The sequence below is a fragment of the Ctenopharyngodon idella genome, chromosome 2 (genome assembly GCF_019924925.1).
Source record: "Ctenopharyngodon idella isolate HZGC_01 chromosome 2, HZGC01, whole genome shotgun sequence".
NCBI lineage: Eukaryota > Metazoa > Chordata > Actinopteri > Cypriniformes > Xenocyprididae > Ctenopharyngodon > Ctenopharyngodon idella.
Genome location: NC_067221.1, coordinates 4,479,555 through 4,500,725, shown reverse-complemented (window position 1 = coordinate 4,500,725; position 21,171 = coordinate 4,479,555). Strand labels below are relative to the sequence as shown.

The 21,171-nt window shown below is 41.1% G+C and overlaps 1 protein-coding gene across 1 annotated transcript in view; it reads right to left on the bottom strand.

Moving 5' to 3' along the window:
- The window catches only part of LOC127498670 (NACHT, LRR and PYD domains-containing protein 12-like), a 135,908-nt gene that overhangs the window by 58,131 nt on the left and 56,606 nt on the right, over nt 1-21,171 (bottom strand). Inside the window, exons 11-16 of the mRNA XM_051868283.1 lie at nt 16,166-16,336; nt 6,685-6,858; nt 6,257-6,430; nt 5,103-5,276; nt 4,554-4,727; nt 1,161-1,334 (exon numbers count right to left, since the gene is read on the bottom strand). Coding sequence (XP_051724243.1) covers nt 1,161-1,334; nt 4,554-4,727; nt 5,103-5,276; nt 6,257-6,430; nt 6,685-6,858; nt 16,166-16,336 — 1,041 coding nt within the window. The remainder of the gene's footprint in view (nt 1-1,160; nt 1,335-4,553; nt 4,728-5,102; nt 5,277-6,256; nt 6,431-6,684; nt 6,859-16,165; nt 16,337-21,171) is intronic.

The window sequence follows — 21,171 nt, the reverse complement described above, 5'->3', positions numbered from 1 at the left end:
TTTGCTTAATTCATGTAATTTAGTGTACAACCGTGTAATGTGTATTGTGTACTATAAAAAAATGGTTCATTCATCATGAACTGCTTGAGTAAAATATACATTTTATGTCAAATAAATAAATGTTTGTCACTTTTAGTGTTTAAGCTTTGTGTTCAATTTATATTCAGTTAATCATTTGTGACATAAAACAAGTTGCTGAACTTTTAACTTTAAAAAATATTTAAAAGGTTACAAGGGGGTTTAATACACATATATCCTTGTATCTTCTGTGTGTGTAGGCTATATATATATATATATATATATATATGATTAAGCTATTAACAAAAAGTGAGTATCTATCTATCTATAATTTCAGTTAGTTCGTATTAATAAAATATTTGACATTAACATGGTTTTAAACTTTAAAATGCTCCAAATGGAGCAATGCCTACGAAGATAAATTTGCTCCGCCCACTTCCGCCCTCAGACTGTTAGTCTGGCGCTGGCGCTGTCGTCCTCAGACTGTCATGACGTATGGTTCTGCGGTTCTGCAGTTAGTCCTATCTCCACGGGGGGTGTGGCGGTCTCAGCTCATTACAGATAATGAATTGAGAAGGAAAAGAAGGAACCTCTCCTTGGTTTCTAACAAATTACATAAACTGAGAATATTTGTTTTTGATTTGACTTCATTTAAAAAGCAGACATTCTAAGCATTATGTAGACATGTCTCATGTCTGTGTGGCAAGTATTTGCCGAGTTTCAGTTCATCTTTAAACGCATTTCAGAATTGACTTCACTGAGAGGGAGACATCAGATCGCACATCATGTTTGTTTTCTTTATTTTGCGAAAAGCACAACATTTTTTTTTTGTGAGTGTACACAAATAAAAGTACACACTTAACACTTTAGAATGATGTATAACACTGGTATGTGTGACCAAATTCGACTGAGTGTTTTGAGTCTCTTTCACACTGATAAGAAAAAAAGCGTGGTGGTATCGCCGACGCGACCGCCGACTCCAGAGTGTTAAAATGTTTCAAAGTTTAATGCTCTTTTTACTGATACACGTACAAACCCGTTAACTGATACCATTTCTGAATCTTTCTTCAGATGGATATGCAGCACTACAAATGATGTGACTAAAATAAACTAAACAGTAAATACAGTATAATGATACTAACTCTAGTTTCTCCAGCTTGAATTGTGGGTTCATCAGTAGATCACTGAGGTTTTTCACTCCAGAGTCTCCTAGTTTATTCTCACTGAGGTTCAGCTCTCTCAGGTGTGACAGGTTTGATTTCAGAGCTGAAGTCAGAGCAGAAGAACCTTCATCTGTCATATTACAGGAGCTTAACCTACATTAGCAGAGAGAGAGAGAGAGAGAGAGAGTAGAAAATAAAACAGAAGAAAATGTCTAGGTTACCTATGAAACCCTCATTCTCTGAAGGACAGAATGTCAGAGACGTTATGTCAGAACATACTGATGAATGGGGTCTCACCCGGGAGCCCAATCACCTTTGAGAGGTAACAAAACAAGCTAATGGTACACAGATTACCTTGGTCTGCGGAATTTGCATCGCGATCTCCGCCCCACTCTGTGGGTATAATAAGGAGCAGCTCGAGCATACTTGCATTGAACTCTTTGCTGAGGAGCCGAGCCAGTGTAACCCAGCTGTTCAGTAGAACAGCGATTGTGGCAAAGGGACATAACATCTCCGTTCCCTCCTTCAGGGAATGAGGGTTACATACGTAACCTAGATGTTCCCTTTCAGTTGGTCACGTTCGACGTTACGTCAGAACACATTGACGAATGGGGTCCCTTCCAAAACGCCACAATGGCTGTCTTCCAGTGACCTGCGTAAGCGATAGCTCCCTGTTGTGAGGCCTAGCATGAGTGAAGGGCTATACTTAACACAGAATGCACAGGGTAGCATATTCCAGCTGGAAGTATGTTAACAGGCCGCATGCTCGTAGGAGGTCTTACAAAGCAGATATGAACCGGGGTAGCTGTGATACATATGGAAGATCTCTGAGGTACCCAGCCAACAGGGTGGATATGTTTCAATGTCAGAGATGGCAAGAGTGGACTTGCCAAGGGAAAGACACGTGCTGCCAAGAGACTTACCGTGGAAATATACATGTGGGATTGCCCAGAGAAGGTAATCACAACACATGGAGGCACCTAGTCTGACACGGGGCTGACCGACAGGGCATACACACAAATGTTAGACATCAACTGTGCTGGAGGAACCCAGAGTTCTGAACAGTGAAACTCACCTGAGGGGAATAGCGCACACATCCAGTCCATGGAGTGGAATGGCGCAGCAAGCAAATTGACACCGAGCAGGTCCTACCTACTGGCCCGAAGGGGCGAGTATACAGGAGGACACGGTCTCTACGCAGAGATTATAGAATCTCGCAGATGTGTTAGGTGTCGCAGCTCTACATATGTCTGTTAGTAAGGCCCCATGCGCTAGCACCCAGGAGGAAGCGACACTCCTAGTTGAGTGTGTTTTCACCCCTAGGGGGCATGGCAAGTCTTGAACCTGCTCCTCATCCTCCCTGATCTTGCACAATGCCTGTGTAAGAAGGCTCACTAGGGGAAACGCATACTTGCGTATATGTCCTGCGGCCAGCTGTATGCCAGAGCGTCCGTACCGGGGATGCTCAGGGAGTAAAACAACTGGCAGTAGGAAGTGTTTGGAGAGGCAAACAGTTCTATATGAGCATCTCCGAAGTGTTCCCAAATCAGCTGAATCGTCTGGAGTCTCCATTCCCCGGGGCGAGACTGCTGTCATGAGAGCTCGTTGGCTGCATGATTAAGCATGCCCAGGATGTGAAACAGCACGAAGTGACCTCAGATGCTTCTGACTCCATAAGATGAGATGGCGAGCGAGTTGCGACATGCGGCGGGAGCATAGACCACCTTGACGGTTGATGTACGCTACGGTCGCAGTGTTGTCCGCACGGACCAGAACGTGCTTTTCCTTTAGCAGGACCTTGAAGCGGTGCAGAGCAATCTGTACTGCTAGATACTCCAGGCAATTGACGTCACTGGAGTCGGGGTCCTGTCCAGGAGCCTGACGCAGCATGCTCGTTGCACATGGCACCCCAGCCTGTGGCAGGGGCATCTGTTGAGACAACAACATGCCTGGAAACTGGTTCTAGGGGAACACCAGCCCGTAGAAAAGTGAGGTCCAACCATGGGGTGAAGGTTTGATGGCAGGCCAGAGTGATTGTCACTCTGTGCGTGCAATGTTGGCATGTCCATCTCAGAACTTGGTCATTAAGCCAGTGCTAAAGTGGTCTCATATGAAGCAAACCGAGCGGTACAACAGCCGCTGCGGATGCCATATGCCCCAAGAGCCTCTGAAACTCTTTCAGTGGGACCGCTCTCCTGCCGAGAGTTTGCTCTTTTCCCAGTTGACCCGGAGGCCCAAGCGGATGAGGTGTCTGAGCACTAGATCCCTGTGCTCGCACTCTACTTCCGGGTCGCCCGTCTCAGGATCGCCGCTTGGCCTGATGCTTGGCAGGTTTGGGAGGGGCGGAGATTACCTGCACCGCCGTGGGGGGCGCCCTCGGTGACGAGCAGGCTGAGGCAGCAGCAGGCTGCCAGGGCAGAATATGTTTGATTGCCTCAGACTGCTTCTGGACGGATGAGAATTGCTGGGCGAAACTTTGGAACGCATCATCAAAGAAGCCAGCCTGGGAGACCGGGGAGTTGAGGAGCTGCGTCTGATCAGACTCCCTCATGTCTGCCAGGTTTAGACATAGGTGGCGCTCCTGGACTACCAAAGTGGACATCACCTGACCAAGGGACTGCGCAGTGACCTCTGTCACCCATAGAGCGAGGTCGGTAGCAGTGCGCTGCATGAGTCCCTGGTCAGCACTGCCTTCGTGCAGCTGTTTGAGCACTTTGGCCTGGTGTACTTGCAGGATGGTCATTGCGTGCAAGCTCTGTAAGCCTTGCCAACAAGCATGGACAAGAATTGTAGAATTGTAATTAAGATAAAGACGATTACAGTGACATACTGCAGTCTTACATTAGGTGTGCGCAAGTCTGAATTTATTGATGCACAAACAAACCGTGCATGTGTGCTCTCGACTCACTGATCGCGATAACATCGTATTTCTGCATGAACACAGTTCAATATATTCACGTAGCTGTTGAAATTAATGTACTACAGTGAGTGTTTTATAACGGATGCTTGCTGAACAAGCGTGTTTTGGAGAAATTTGTGAGGATCAGTGGTGTTTATGTACACATGGACATCAGACGCTCTGACAGAGCTTGTTCTGACAGAGGAAGCATTCACTGATGACATAGACCCACCTTTAGATTGCTGAGTTTTCACACATTTAGAAAGTTTTTATTTTTCAGTTGTATTTTGGTTTGTTTATTCATTTTGAATGGATCCGTATAGTATCTAAATGCAGTTCTCTGGCATCTCCCTGTGGCCTTGTTTGGTATGGCAGGTTGACTCGATCAAAATGGCTTTAGTTCATTTGTGTTTTAGTTTAAACTGTTAAAGTGATTTTAAGTATTTTGTTTGTATGTGAAGAATGTTACTGACCTCAATTTCTCCAATTTACAGTGTGAATCCTTCAGTACGTCACATAAGTGCTTCACTCCTGTGTTTTCTAGTTTATTCTCACTGAGGTTCAGCTCTCTCAGGTGTGACGGGTTTGATTTCAGAGCTGAAGTCAGGATGACACACTGTTTCTCTGTAATACTGCATCTATACAGACTGAAGACAGAGAAATAACAATAGTTCACATCTATGATGATCATCTTATTGAAGAGCTTCAGCAGCATTTAGTTTCCAATAGTCTGTTTTGAAACCCAGTTACACCAGTTCTGTGTGCTGAAGATACTGTTTCTTCTCTTTCATTTTTATTTATTTGATGTCTCTATTCTTTATTCTTTGATGAAAAGGCAGATTTCTGCAAGTACACAATCAGTACATCGTATCAAATGCTGGAAATTCAACAATTACTAACTAGATTAGTTAGTAATTAATTAATTAATTACTAGGAAAAAAAACATAAAAATGTGACCAAAAGGGAAAACCCAGAAAGTGCAATCAATCACTGTAACTGCTGTACAGTATAATGATACTAACACTAGTTTCTCCAGCTTGAATTGTGGGTTCATCAGTAGATCACCGAAGTTTTTCACTCCAGAGTCCCCTAGTTTATTCCAGGTGAGGTTGAGCTCTCTCAGGTGTGACGGGTTTGATTTCAGAGCTGAAGTCAGGATGACACACTGTTTCTCTGTAATTCTGCATCCACTCAGACTGAAGACAGAAAGAGAAAATGACTCAAATCCATGTTCAGTTCATGTGTTAAATGAATCATGAATAAATGCCATACAGTGTCACTAATAAACCAGCAAAAACATGGAAACTTAATGATATAAACGAACAAATCAAGACAGGAGCATTTGAGGACACTAGTTACAATCCAAGTCTGGAACCATCCTCACTCCCAAAAATAAGTGAATTTATCACTGTAGATTCACATATAAGATGAATATAGAAACAATAGAAAAATAAACATTTAAATGTACTATATTCACATTTTAATGCAATAAAATCCTATACATTAATCAATTATTAAGTCATTTTAGAGTGTAATTTACAATCTCTAAATACACATTTTGCTCAATAAAATATTTAGTGAAAAGTACCATTAGTCCAGTATAAATGTAACATTTCAGAATAATCTATTTGTGTAACAGTTTTGTTGTTTTATTATCATGGTGTTGCTGTCGGTGTGTGTTCCCTAGTTAGTGTTCTTGGTTGTTAATTAGTTCCTGCAGCTGTTCTGTTTTACCTTGATTACTCTGTCTGTGTATTTAAACTCTTAGTTCTGTCTGTTCATTGTTCTGTCGTTTATGTTGAAGTGGTTGTGTTTTATTTCTCCTACATGTTAGATTTGTGATTAAAGACAGTGTTATTGTATTCTCCATCATCATGAGCTTCATTACAACCAGCCATTTGTGACAATTTGTTACACTGTTTTTAGTCTGTTCTCACTTCTGTCTAGTTTCACAGCAAATATTTGTCAGATATCAGAATATGAAACACTTTTATAGCCACAAAGTTTAAAATGCTTCAAAGTTTAATGCTCTTTTTACTGATACACATACAAACCTGTTAACTAATATCATTTCTGAATCTTTCTTCAGATGGAGATGCAGTGCTACAAATGATGTGACTTGTGCCCTGTTGACTTAAAATAAACTAAACAGTAAATACAGTATAATGATACTAACTCTAGTTTCTCCAGCTTGAATTGTGGGTTCATCAGTAGATCACTGAGGTTTTTCACTCCTGATTGTCCTAGTTTATTCCCGCTCAGGTTCAGCTCTCTCAGGTGTGATGGGTTTGATTTTAGAGCTGAAGTCAGAGCAGAACAACCTTCATCTGTCATATAACAGTAGATTAACCTACATTTGCAGAGAGAGAGAGCATAAAATAAGCTCAATAAGTCACGTCATCTTTATAAGCAAATAAAACAGACAGAGGAAGAGAGATCTTCATCTTTATTTCACCAGATCACAAAATACTGAGGTGAAAATGTCTGTACAAATATAATGTGAATTCAGGCTGATTGTGAAATATTGAGTATAAAGTTTTTTAGTTTAAACTGTTAAAGTGATTTCAAGCATTTTGATTCTTGTATGTGAAGAATGTTACTGACCTCAATCTCTCCAGTTTACAGTGTGAATCCTTCAGTACGTCACATAAGTGCTTCACTCCTGTGTTTTCTAGTTTATTCTCACTGAGGTTCAGCTCTCTCAGGTGTGACGGGTTTGATTTCAGAGCTGAAGTCAGGATGAAACACTGTTTCTCTGTAATACTGCATTCATACAGACTGAAGACAGAAAGAGAAAAGACAATAACTCAGATCTATGATGATCAACTAACATGTTTAGCTTCATACAGCAGACTTTTGCTAACAAATAAACAGTTTGTACAATTCTCAATGTCACCCTTGGTTTGCTGACTGGGACAAATGTGTTTATGTCGGTTGTTTTCAGACATATTGTCGACTCGCTAACACTTTACAATAAGCTTTCATTTGTTCACATTAACTACATTAGTTAACATGAACCAATGATGGATAATACTAGTACAGCATTTAATAACCTTAATCTAAGTTTCAACATTTACTAATACAGTTTTAAATACACAAGTTTTCTGTTAACATTAGTTAATCCACTATGAATGAACATGAACAATGAATAATTGTATAAACTAACATTAACAGATTAAGAAATAAAATTATTTCCTTAAGCAGAAGACAATTAAACAAGTTTTGGAAAAGGTTCATTTGCTTTAGTGCTGCACTGTGAGGGAGTGTCACGTCTGTTCTAGGTTTTGTTTAGTTTATGTTTTCATGTCTTTTATTTTGTATAATTCTCACAGTCTTGCTCCTCATGTGATCTTGTCATGTGCTCCCCCTGTTCATGTGTCATGTTCTGATTGGTTTCTTGTTTTACATCACATTTTCATTGGTTCATTGTATTCAGGTGTTTCTTGTTTACTTATTTGTGTCTGTGTGCATATATAGTCCTCATGTTATCATTGTCTTTTGTCAGGCTTTGTTCCCTGTAACTGCTGTTGATGAGGTTTATGTTCATGTTTCTTAGTCAAGTCTAATCTTTCTGTGTTATTTTAATTTTGTTCACATTTATTTGAATAAAGCTGCACTTGCGTTCAGTCAAATTGCCTTCGGTGGATCTTATTACAGGCAGATTCTGATCACAGATTTTTAAAATGCACTTGTTCAATTTCAAAGTTACAGTAAATGCTGCACCAAAATTAGACATTTTATATTTTGTGAAATACAAACATTAAATTGAAAGCAGTTATAAAAATGTATGAAGTCACAAAAAAACTTTGTTACACACCAGCAATCAGTAAACATGATCACATTCAGCAGTCATGTTCAAAAAGAGCAATCAATATATAAAAACTTTTTTTTTCTTTTCAATCTATCACTTATTTGAAGAGTTTTCTAAGCTCTGGAAGAAAACCATTGATCTCCCTCTACAGTAACTGAAATAATTATTGACCCATGATCACACTGTCTTACTTAGTCAAATATTTAAAGCTTGATGTTGTATTGTTCTTGTGTAGTCACTCAAAATAGTGTCGTACCAAGAAATAACTAAGAGCTCACATGTTCACATCTGACTTCAGTCTTTACTGGATGAACAATACTGGAACATGTGAAGCCTTAACAACCAATCAGCATTCAGTATACAAATCACCACACACGTAATATTACATTCCCCTTTTTATGAAGTATTATATTACCACATAAGTCTAGCACAGCAGAATTTACACTCAAATTAAACATATCAGGTTACATTAGGAGAGGGCAGGAAATTTAGCATTGCACTTATGGAACAGATTAACAGTGACACCCTATTACTAAAATTACATTGGTATATTAGGTACCTTGAAGTAACTAGCAAAAGTGTCGTAACTAATAACATGCAGAACATACACTATATTGCCAAAAGTTTTGGGACGCCTGCCTTTACGTGCACATGAACTTTAATGACATCCCACTTTTAATCCGTAGGGTTTAATATGGAGTTGGCCCACCCTTTGCAGCTATAACAGCCTCAACTCTCCTGGGAAGGCTTTCCACAAGGTTTAGGAGTGTGTTTATGGGAATTTTAGACCATTCTTCTAGAAGCACATTTGTGAGGTCAGGCAGTGATGTTGGCGAGAAGGCCTGGCTCGCAGTCTCCGCTCTAATTCATCCCAAAGGTGTTCTATCGGGTTGAGGTCAGGACTTTGTGCAGGACAGTCAAGTTCCTCCACACCAAACTCGCTCATCCATGTCTTTATGGACCTTGCTTTGTGCACTGGTGTGCAGTCATGTTGGAACAGGAAAACAACCCCACACCATAATCCCCCTTCCACCAATTAGAGCAGAGACTGCGAGCCAGGCCTTCTCGCCAAACATCACTGCATTTGGCACATTTGGCACAATGCAGTCAGGCAAGTACTGTTCTCCTGGCAACCGCCAAACCCAGACTCATCCATCAGATTCACAGACAGAGAAGTGTGATTTGTCACTCCAGAGAACACGTCTCCACTGCTCTAGAGTCCAGTAGCGGCGTGCTTTACACCACTGACGCTTTGCATTGCACTTGGTGATGTAAGGCTTGGATGCAGCTGCTCGCCCATGGAAACTAATTCCATGAAGCTCTCTACGCACAGTTCTTGAGCTAATCTGAAGGCCACATGAAGTTTGGAGGTCTGCAGCTAATGACTCTGCAGAAAGTTGGCGACTTCTGCGCACTGTGAGCCTCAGCATGCGCTGACCCCACTCTGTGATTTTACGTGGCCTACTACTTCATGGCTGAGTGGCTGTTGTTCGCAATTGCTTCTACTTTGTTATGATACCACTAACAGTTGATTGTGGAATATTTAGTAGTGAGGAAATTTCACAAATGGACTTATTACACAGGTGGCAACCTATCACGGTACCACGCTTGAATTCACTGAGCTCCTGAGAGCGAACCATTCTTTCACAAATGTTTGTAGAAGCAGTCTGCACGCCTAGGTGCTTCATTTTTATACACCTGTGGCCATAGAAGTGATTGGAACACCTGAAATCAATGATTTGGAGGGGTGTCCCAATACTTTTGGCAACATATTGTACTTTCAACAAAATGATCTTTAGACCAGGACTTAAAAACGAAAAAAAAATTCAATCGTTTCACTCCGAGCAGAATCGGTATTTTTACGTTTCTGTTCCAGCGTTCCTTCTGTATTATTAACGTTCCGAAACTGGTTTGTTTAGAAAAAATAATGGTTAATAACGTTATTTTTTTTTAAACTTTTTTTTTGTTTGCATGTAGCCTACTTAATAATAATAATAATAATAATAATAATAATAATAATAATAATAATAATATGTACAGCATTTTATTTATTAAAAAACAAAGAGAGTATTTGCCGCCTTAGCCAATAGGCCTACAATTATCTTTTATAACAAGATTCTGTCCAAATGTAAACCTATTAGCCTAAACGAAAGGACAAACTATCAACGGTTTATAAAGTATTTTTTCAAGATATTTTAAAATGTTTGCTGCATGGTTAAAAATACAGAGGCTATTCCTGAGAGGAAAAAAAGATATGTCGCGTATATATGTCGCATTTTATATTACATTCAGAAATACTGTAATAATTATATTATATAATATAATTATAATGTTTGTAAACATAAATTATGAACAAAACTGCCCTATTTTATTTGGCCACAAAACCTCTAAAGTTAACCGCCTATTCTATTTTCTTTTTAACGCCATTCCAGCTTCTATTGCTATATTCAAGGTGAGAAACAGGTTTATTTATTAGAAATAAAACTAAATAAGATGGTAAACAAATTCATTTAAAGTGAATCTGAAGCCTACCTTTCTCATTCGGCACTGTTTCCATTTTCGAGACGAATGCTAAACTATTATTTATTATGTAAGCTTTGTACTTCACTCGCATTATCGACATCATTCACATAACAGCACAGTCAGGCGGGGGTCACGGGTGGTAAACGGCAGATTGTATTACAGAATTGAACTGAGCAGTGTAACGTTTTATATGTTTGGTTGATTGTATTTTATTTTAATTATTTAACAGGCTGCGATATCAAGTAGGCTAAGCAATGCAAGAATTTGAGTGCGCGCACGTGAGGAGCCGGCGCCGGCGCGACCACTGGATTTTTTCCCCCTTCTAACCGTAATTTATGGTCATACAGGTAAAAGCAAGACATAATTCATACATTTACAAAAAAACACATAAATAACGAAAACAAGCAGAATGTCTGTTTCTTTTCCTAAATCTTTGGAGTGCGCCACAATGAACCACTTTCGTTTTGTTAATCTGTAGACCTAATTATATAGTGAAATATTTCGCGTAGCCTATAGGCCTAAATATTCCCTTTTATTGTATATGTGTTATGTAGGCCTATAGTTTTATTCTGTTTTCTCCGTTCACAGAAGCACTGCATGTGCGCGATGTGGCGTGTGAACTCATGTTCTACATATCCTGCAATTTTCGCCGTTTCAAAACGCACAACAAGATACATATTAGCCTACTTGACATTCATTTTCACTTAAATGTAGGCCTAATGCTTGATGGTTGGTGACATATATAATCGGAAAAACTAATGCCAGGGCATTGCCATTGTGACTTATGATGACTTGACAGTTTCACTCACTGCAGAGCCTGAGCGCAGGCATTTCACACACTTTGAATGCGTCAGCGTCACATTTGTATAGGCTGTACTATTTGAATTAGTGACTGGTTGACTGCCAAATCAAAATATTAAATAGAATGAAAAAATAACGTTATTAACCGGTTATGTTACAGCTATGGTTGTAAGCAAACGCACGACGAGGAAGATGAAGGAATAAGTCTTTAATAAATCCACAGGCAAGGAAATCCACAAATGGCAAACACGAAACACAACCATACAATGAATGATACCGGACAATACTGAACTGAAAACACAAGACTTAAATACACAGACAAACGAGGTGGGTAATTGAACACTGCTGGTAGTGATAATGAAGGTGATCAGTAACTATGGTGACAGACTAGTGGCGGGAAATGGTGCAACACAGAAGTCCAAACAGGGTGAACATGTGACATATCGGCCCCTCCCGGAAAGGCGTGTCCTCGCGCCGGTAGATGGATGGAGGAGGTTTCCGTGGAGGACCTAAGTCCGGGAGAGGGCTAGAGTAGAGGAAAGTCCAGGGAGGTGCAGATGGTGGTGTTTTCCAGGAGGTAGCCTTGAACAGGAAAGCCTTGATGGTGCTCCAGGCCACAGCCAGGAAGGCATCCCATGGCGGCGTTGCTGGAGGGAGGAGCCACGGTGGTGAGGGTCTCCACGCCACCCTGGGGATGAGTGGAAGCGACGAAGCCGATGGAGGTGGAGCTCTTGGCGAAGACAGAGAGCCGAAGGAGCGGAGTGATGCCAATGGTCTCTGAGTCCGCAAAGGAATCGCAGCGACGACCCCCCGAGACGGAAGCAGGGTACTGGAGGGCTGAGGTGGAACTGGAACGGCTGAGGCGGAGCCTGAGGGAAGGCGGAGTCAAACAGAGCCATAGGGGTGGAGGGTCGGAGAGCAACAAATGACCTGTAAGTCCGTGGTGATGTGATGGTGAGGTCTGAGCCAGGTGGAGTCGAGGATCCGAGGGAATCTAGTGGAGCAGAAAGCTCGATGGTAGCTGCTGTAGTCGAGGGAGGAAGGAGCAAAGGCGGAGGAGTCAGGACGATGGGCCGAGGTGGCACGACGAGATCTGAGGCCGGGGGCGAAGTCGCAGGATCTCCACAGCCAAAAGCTGGCTCGCAGCAGGCCCCAGGTGTAGCCACGCCACTGAGAGGAGGCTGATGTGGAACCGAGGGAATGGGAGACAGCAAGGGCGGGGTAGCAGGCATGGCTGAGGGCTGGAGAAGGGACTGGTGATGAACAGAGGGACTGGAGAAAAATAAAAAATTCTGGGTAGAGATATGGAGAGGAGGTAGGAGAGGGAGGCTGGGTGGGACCAGTTCATCCAAAATGGAACAGACAGGTTCGGGAGGGATTAAAGGGGGTAGGGAATCCTCTCCAAAATCAAAACAAAAGTTTGTTGTGCATGCCTGGAACTCTTTCTCAGTGGCGGAAGTGTGGGCGGGGCTCTATTCCATACCATCGCGCTCATCACGTACTCCCTCGGTGATGGATGTTGCAGCAAACTCGCACACCTGGTCAGACTCGCTGTGCTCTGGCTCCGTGGCGATGTTTCGCTCAGTCATTCTGTTGGTCGCTGGCTCCTGCATCGTGGTAGAGGCAGGCTCTCTGTCTCGGTGGCATCACGCTGCCATTCCATGCCGTCTGGAGGTTCCTGGCTGGGCACTGGAGTGGAAGTGGGGCTGGTGTCGTTGTCATCAAATCCAACGGTGAAAGACGATCCACATGATGCCAGCACCCACTCCACATATGCGGCGAAGCTCCCTCGAGGCCCCTCCCCAGACAACTGTGCCTTTGTGGTAGTGCTAATGAAGGTGATCAGTAACTATGGTGACAGACTAGTGGCAGGAAATGGTGCAACACAGATGTCCAAACAGGGTGAACATGTGACAGGTTAATGGCAATTTCAAATTAGCGTTTCTGTTCAGAACGATTAAATTTGATTTCGTTTCCGTTTCTGGTTATGTTCCAGTCAAAATTTTGTTCGTTTCTGGTTTTCGTTTTCGTTCCTTGAACCGGTTCAGAGCCCTGCTTTAGACTAGCATCCATAATACTGCAATGTTTGATTTACATCTTACCGAATGTCAGAAGTTCATGTTTTATAAATCAAGAATGTCTCTAGGTTTCAACATGCGACCAGAGCGCGTAAACTGAGGGGGTGCAGCTTGCTGTTGCATATAGCAACAAGTGTTTTCTTTCAGTCCTCCTGTATCCACAGGAGTATCAATGTGCGCGTTCTCAGGTGCTGGCTCCTTTACTTCTGACGTTATTTCCTTGGTTTCCATTAAGTGTCAGTGATTGCAGCGGAACACCTGGTCATCATGGGGGCAGATAAGGTATGACCATTGTGTGTCCGTAAGTTGCAATACAGTGGTGGGCATCCATCGGCCATTGGCTTGCTGAAAGCGAACATTAACCCCTTGTGCCAATGCTGATGATGGCTGTGCGGTGCGATCATAATACTGCCTCTGTTTTGCTTGTTTTAGTTTCCTTTTCGTACTCACCAGTTTTTTTATCGACAACCTGAGGCTGCAGCTGTCTTCCTGACATAGGCAGGATGGAGCGAAAACGTCTACTCATCAGCAATTGTTGGAGGAGACTTAAATCCATCAACATGGGTGTTCCTGTGTTCAAGTAAGCTGAGGTAAGGGTCCTTCCTCTCAGCATGTGCTTTACTCAGTATGGCTTTTGCTGTCTGCACTGTCTTGTCAGCAAAACCATTGCTTTGTGGGTAATGCGGACTAGATGTTATATGCGCAAAGTCCCACTGAATTGCAAAGTCATGCGAGCTGTACTGTGGGCCATTATCTGAAATTATTCTTTCAGGTACAACATGCCTGGTGAAGTTGGCCTTCAGTTTATGGATAACTGCTGATGATGTGGTTGAAAGGAGTATCTCCAGCTCGAAGAATCTGCTGTAGTACTATACAGCTATTACCCTGTAGCCCAAGACTGGTTGCCCACTAAAGCTAAGTAAGACTGAGCCTGGTCAGTACCTGGATGGGAGACCTCCTGGGAAAACTTAAGTTGCTGCTGGAAAAGGTGTTAGTGAGGCCAGCAGGGGGTGCTCATCCTGTGGTCTTTGTGGGTCCTAACACCCTAGTATAGTGATGGGGACACTATACTGTCAAAAAGCACTGTCCTTCGGATGAGATGCAAGGTTTTTCAACAACCATCAGGGCATTGACCCAGTCTGTAGGTTCCGTGACTAACAATGATGCCTGCTTTTTCCATGCTGTCTACCTCCTCCCTGAGGAGACTGCGCAGCTTGAACTGAATCCTCCTGGGCGGATACACAACAGGGACAGCCGCAGGATCCAGGTGTATAGTACATTCTCCTGGAAATTGACCAATCCCGTGAAAGACATCCTGGAACTCTTGTATGATACCACAGGGTTTGTTTATGTCTGCATCAGCTGAAAAGACAAGCTTTATCAGCCCCATGGCCAAGCATGCTCTCAAACCAAGTACAGGAGGTGTGTGTGTACTCACTATGTAAAATTCCAACAAAGCTTCTGTGTCTTTGTATCTACAGTTGAGCTGACATGTCCCTTTATCATTGAGTGTCTCTCTGCCATAGCCTGCAAGATGGCACGTTGTGGGTTTCAGTTCTGTTTTTGAAAGATTTTTAAATCTACTGGCTGGAATAATGTTCACCTGGGCCCCAGTATCCAACTTGAATTTAACTTTGTTTGCTTGAGGTCCTAATTCAAGTTTCAAAAAGGCCTGTTTACATTCTGTGTTTTCATGCTCTTTGTTAATTGCATCAATAACAGTTCATCTGCCTCTAAGATGCCTGTATTTTCCACTGTGTGCACAGTTCTACGTGTAACAGGTTGTTTTGATCTACATACCTTTGCGAAGTGGTTGAGTTTATTGCATATTTTGCACAGATGGCCTCTGGCTGTGTTGCTGTGCACATCGACCACATGACCTGTTTTTGTCGGTAACTTTATCTGTTTCCTTCGTGGCCATTCATGTTTCTGCCTGTACACTGTTGTCTTTTTGCTTAACATCGCATGCGCTGCACGATTCTGTGCTGCCATTGCACGTGAGTTTATCGTCCTAAGCTGGTCTTGTGCTGCTTCGTGTGAATGCGCTATATCAATGGCTCTTTAAAGTGTTAGATCGGCACCTTAATTTAGCAGTTTCTCTCTGACATTTGGGGAGTTAGTTGCAAAAACAATGCGGTCCCGTACTATTTCATCACTGTTCGTATATCCACAGTCACAAGCAGTTTAAGCTCCGTGACTAAGTGCTCGAATGTCTCGTGTTCCCCCTGTGTTTTTTCATGAAACTTGTACCTCACGAAGATCGGGTTGGCTTTTGGCATGACATACTCCTCAAACTTATCATAATAGGACTGCAGTATTTTTGATTAATCTGCTGACAATGTCCATGTATTATAAACATCACGCCCCTTTTCGCCTACCCACAGAAGCAGATAGCTGCACATGGTCTCTTTGGCCTTGCCGCACAGCGGTCCAGTGAACATAAGCTGAACATGCTGACGAAATCTCCGCCATGCATTTGTCAAGTTTACCGAGTCCCAATCCATTTTTGGCATAGGAACCCCCGACGAATCCATCATGCCACAGTCAATAAAGTTCTGACACCATGTATTGTTCTTGTGTAGTCACTCAAAATAGTGTCATACCAAGAAGTAACTAAGAGCTCACACGTTCACTTCAGTCTGGATGAACAATACTGGAACATGTGAAGCCTAACAACCAATCAGCATTCAGTATACAAATCACCACATTTTAATTGTGTTTTAATGTCCTGTATTACTTTACATTGTTGTGGCTCTGTGTGATGCTGAGAAAAAACTGCTCTGACTCAATACGTGAGGAAATATTATTATCAGCTACAGTAACATTACAATTAAAAGTACTGTACTACTTTAAATAAATGAACAATACTCACATCAGTGTGTTGAGTCGACAGTGTTTATCCTGCAGTAGAGCAGCGATCTGATTCACTCGTGTGTCTCCTAGTTCATGTCGACTCAGATTCAGCTCTCTCAGGAGTAACGGGTTTTTACCCACAACTCTCTCCACATACTGACAGGCTTCATCTGCAGCAGCACTCAAAAACCTGCAGAAGAGTCAATTTAGTTCTCAACTAAATGTCTGTTGCATTACAAAAATGACTGATAAGAAAAAAAAAAAAAAAAAAAAACTTAATTATTGTTCTAAAGACAAGCTCTAGTTAGTTATTTAGATGTAACACTTTTCTTTGAACATTTAAATATATTGGGCATGTGGCAGTATCAAATTTTCAAGTTGCGATAATTGCTGAAGCTTTTGTCACGGTATAAAAAATAAGTTGCAAAAAAAAAGTTGTCATACTATAACAGGTTTAATAACTTTTTTCTTGCAACAAAAAGAACTGAACATTTAAATACAATAAAGCAATACACAAAAATGTATAAAGTAAACAAATGTTTCAAACAGATTAAAGTGCAAAAGAATTATAAATAGGTAACACTTTACCATAAAATCTCATTAGAAAACGTTACTTAATGCGTCAATTAATTAATGTAATATTAATTATAATAAAATAATGTGCAATAGCTACATTTGTTACAGAAGTTATTCTTTGTTAAAGTTAGTTAAAAAATACAACTGCTAGTTCATGTTAGCTCAGGTCCATTATATAATACAGTTACAACTTTTGATTTTAATAACATGTTATTAAATTTTGAAATTATCATTAAGGTTAATAAATGCTTAGTTATTTTTCATTGTTAGTTTATGTTAACTAATGAATTAATTAACTAATGTTAAATAATGAAGCCTTATTGTAAAGTGTGACTGAACAATAATGAATCAGAACATATTCGATGAATATCTAGGGCATGTTGTAGTCCTGGGGCCGTATTCACAAAACATTTTGTCTTACCACTAAAAGTTTTCCTAAATAGCAGTAAAAGTTCTTAGCTAAGAGTAAGGGCGGCGTTGACCTCGTTGCTATGGATGATGTCAACACGCTTACTAACTATGCCCACAGTGATTGGCTGATGGGGGAGGAGTCTCTGTCAGCGATTTAATCATAGAAATATTGTAGAATGAGGTATCATGTTTCCATATTCAAATAAAGGTTTTAAAATACAAATGTTGCCGTATTCAAATGAAGATTTTAAAATGCAAATGTTGCCATATTCAAATAAAGGTTTTAAAATGTAGGCTAAGTGTCACTAATTAAACTAGTATATGTTCAGATAATTGTCAGCTTCTTACATGTCTGCGTCTCAAGAGAATGCAGAATTCAAGCGACAAACAATGTTTTATAAACAAAGTTTGGGAGGAGCACATTCAAACAGTCTGTTCAAATCAGCTCGAGAAAGCCGACTCACCTATAGTTATCTTGACAGTTTTCTGCATCCCTCCGCCACCCCGTCCTTACTCTCGGCTGGGGATACAAGGGAGAACTCTGGGTTTGGGATAAATTCCACGCTTATTATATTTTTTTTACTCGATCATTTGTAAGTGTGAACTCGTGAAAACAAGTGCCACAGGTAATCGGACATTATTTATTTATTTATTTATTTATTTAAGATTTATTTTTGGGGTTAGATTCAAATTTATAAATCAAAATGTGTATTGTATTTATGAAGAAAAGGTTCAGCACCGAAGGCTCTCGCTATTGCCTCAATGGTGTTCAGTGTCTTTGGGTGGATTGCTGAGGCGGATTGGCAGCAATGGCCATTAAGATTGTTTGTGATTTGGTCAAAGTGATATAGGAGTCCTCTTGACTACTCTTAACGTTTCACAGATTTAGGAACTAGTTTTAGCACTAAATGCTTTGTGAAATACTCTTAGAGCAAAAATTTAGGAGTCCTAAAATTAGGACTGACACGCCCATTATTTTTAAGAGTTTCTCCTAAATCTGCAAGTTAGGAGCTACTTTTAGCCTCAAAGACCCCCTGTGGTGAAAATCAAGTTTTTAATGTTGTTTATATGTCTATGTAGTGTTTTTAATATGCTTTAAGACCAACCATGTGCAAATTCGTAAGTCAGCACCATTGCTGAGTATTTTTTGTTTGAAACTGCAGTAAACCAAAGACAGTCTAAAACCAGCGGTTAGAAATCGTGGGTGCTTGTGACGTCACAGACTACCTTGTAACCAATCATAACAACGTGCCGACAGCCTTTAGCATATCATTAACTATGACTGCTCTGAAGCAGGAAAGTCTCGAGAGATGCCAGATTATCCCGGTATATTTTCTGTTGATATGAAAAATTGTGTAGATTTAACAATATAGTAAGTCTATTACGATGTTATGATGAACTATATGCCTTTCTCCACTGACGTTCTGAGTTGTTCAAAGCATTTGTAAGGGTACTGATTGTTAGAAGGCAGCTGTCTGACTCTGAGATGAAGAACAGGAACATGGTTTGTGTAACATTCGCAACACATTATTAGCTGTTTGATAACGTAGTCAAGCAAAAGGATAATCATATTAATCAATATTAATTAATGACAGAACCGTCGCAAGGGCTGTGCCAAGTGTGTGAGCGCATAGGGGCTCACGCCAAAATAAAGTGACAGCTGACTTGAAGTAAAGCCAATAAAGTTAGTGTTTTTGTCCTTTGAAATATTTTAATACTATAAAACATAGCTAAAACAATATTGCTCTGAGCGTGTGTGTGTGACCGTGATTCATGTGCATATGTCAGTCAGTGTGGCATCGCATGCCAAGGTCTGGAAGAGCTATTCATTCCATTATAAATTTTGATTTTGGCCACCTCTGGAATGGATCAATCCATAGATATTAGCCTACCTGATAAGTTCAAGTAAATTCGCTGGAAATCCACATTCAAGGATGTGCATTTATTTCATGTACAGAGAAGACACGGGTGCCTGCAGGATTTCATCTGAATGTTTTTTTTAAATCTGAAAACTCCAAAAAGCAACGAAATTGTCAAACATCCATTTAGCGCATGTTCACAGAGGAAAACGGCTGCTTGTTCTCTCGATACTGTCTGTTTTACTGAGAAATCGCTTCAGGTGATTCAATGAGAGAGCAGTCCAAACATATGCAAGTGGATTCAGACCGTTTTGCAAAGGCGTTTTACCAATTCATAATTTAAAACACAATTTAAGCGTCAGAAAATATGTGAGCAGTTCAGTTGCACAGCTGTTAAACTGAATATATGTGTTACATCTACGCCTTCCCGGACTCCAGTTCCCAGTATCCTCCTGTTCCACACTCCTGTTTGCACTTCCCTCATCAGTCTTCCCGCCATCTCCCCGGATTCCCAGCACCTGTTGTCCTCGTCAGCACTCCCTTTAAGTTTGGACTCACTCCCTGCACTCCTTGTCCGTTATCTTGTTTGATATGTGTGTTCACGCTGTTTCTTAGTTCCTGGATTGTTCAATAAAGCCCATATAATTGTGGATTTCCGTATTCGCCTCATCTATACAGCACAGCACGTAACAATATGAAGCAAAGCAAGCTTTTTTCTTAAATATCCACAACACAAACAACAAATTGCTTGTAACTACAGCAACAGTAGACTCTCCAGCTGGCGTGAGCTAGTGGAGGCGGGGCTAATTTGCATATTCATTGATCCGTGTATATTAAATGAGGCAAGCATGTAGAGTTACTTTCAAACTATTTTAAGGCATGAAGAAATTTTTTTCACTTGAATTTTTTTTTAAAATATGTCATTTTGGTGATCAAAGATGAGTTTTAAGGGATAAAATAATTGACTACAGGGGGACTTTAAGATGTTTTGTGAATACGGCCACAGATTAAAATATAAAAATGTTTAAGTCTGAAAATAAATACTCTTAAGTCTTTAAGTACTATATTTGGTGCTGTGATGAACACCACTGCGAATCCAAAAATCTGAATGGTTGTTTGAAACATTTAAATATTGTAGTAGCGCAGCTGCTTTGTTTACAGGGGTTACCGGTAGGGATGTCTCGATACCAAAAATCTAGTAATTGGTACTGATACCACCAAAAGTACATGATACTCGATACCAAAGTCGACACCATATTATCGACAGAATGATAATACTGAAACATTAACTCCTTTATTTAAACCTTTCAGTGCCTGAAATTCATTTTGGAAAATGGGGGGAATTCCACATATTTTTAAAAAGAAATTTTAATTATTTCACCAAATGTAACGCCACGCCAGCAGAGGGAGCCCTCTCCCGAGTACTGACTGTATGCCGCTCCCTCTGCTTCACTGGTTACTTCCTGTTTGGTGGACATTTAAGCATGGCCTTGCTCCTTGTACTTTGCGAAGTATTGCCAGCCTGTCTGCCTTACCGAGCGGTTTCCCATTGCTATTATTTTGCCTTATTGTGTATGATCATTGCCTGTTTCACCTGTTTTCTGCCTTTTGGATTGCCCACTGTTCTGTTGCCTGGATTGGACTGCCTTATTGTGTTTGTACCTCTGCCTGCCTCACGTTTACGATTATTTGCCTGCTGTTTTGGATTTGTTTGCTGTGGATACATTAAACACTGCACATGGATTCTAATGCCGCCTCAGCGTCCTTACATAATACTTCGCCACCGAAGAATCCAGCAGATGTTACGAATCTACAGGCCGCGTTCGCTTATCAGAGCGACATTCTCAAGGAGTACCGTGATCAACTGGCTAAAGCTCAAGCGGCTAATGACTACCTCACTCAATATTTGTGATCGCTACCACCGCCTATGCCCAGGAAGGTAAGCTTTGCATTACCTGACAAGTTTAATGGTTCTGCTGAGCAATGTAAAGGTTTCATACGCCAAGTAGAAATCTTTTTCATGCATCAGGGAAGTGACTTTGATTCTGAAGAGAAGAAGTGTGCATTCCTCATGTCATTGCTAACGGGCAAAGCGATCGAGTGGGCCGCTGCAGTTTGGGAAACTGATCGCTTGTTCCAAACATCCTACCCATACTTCATAAAACAACTTAGAGATGTG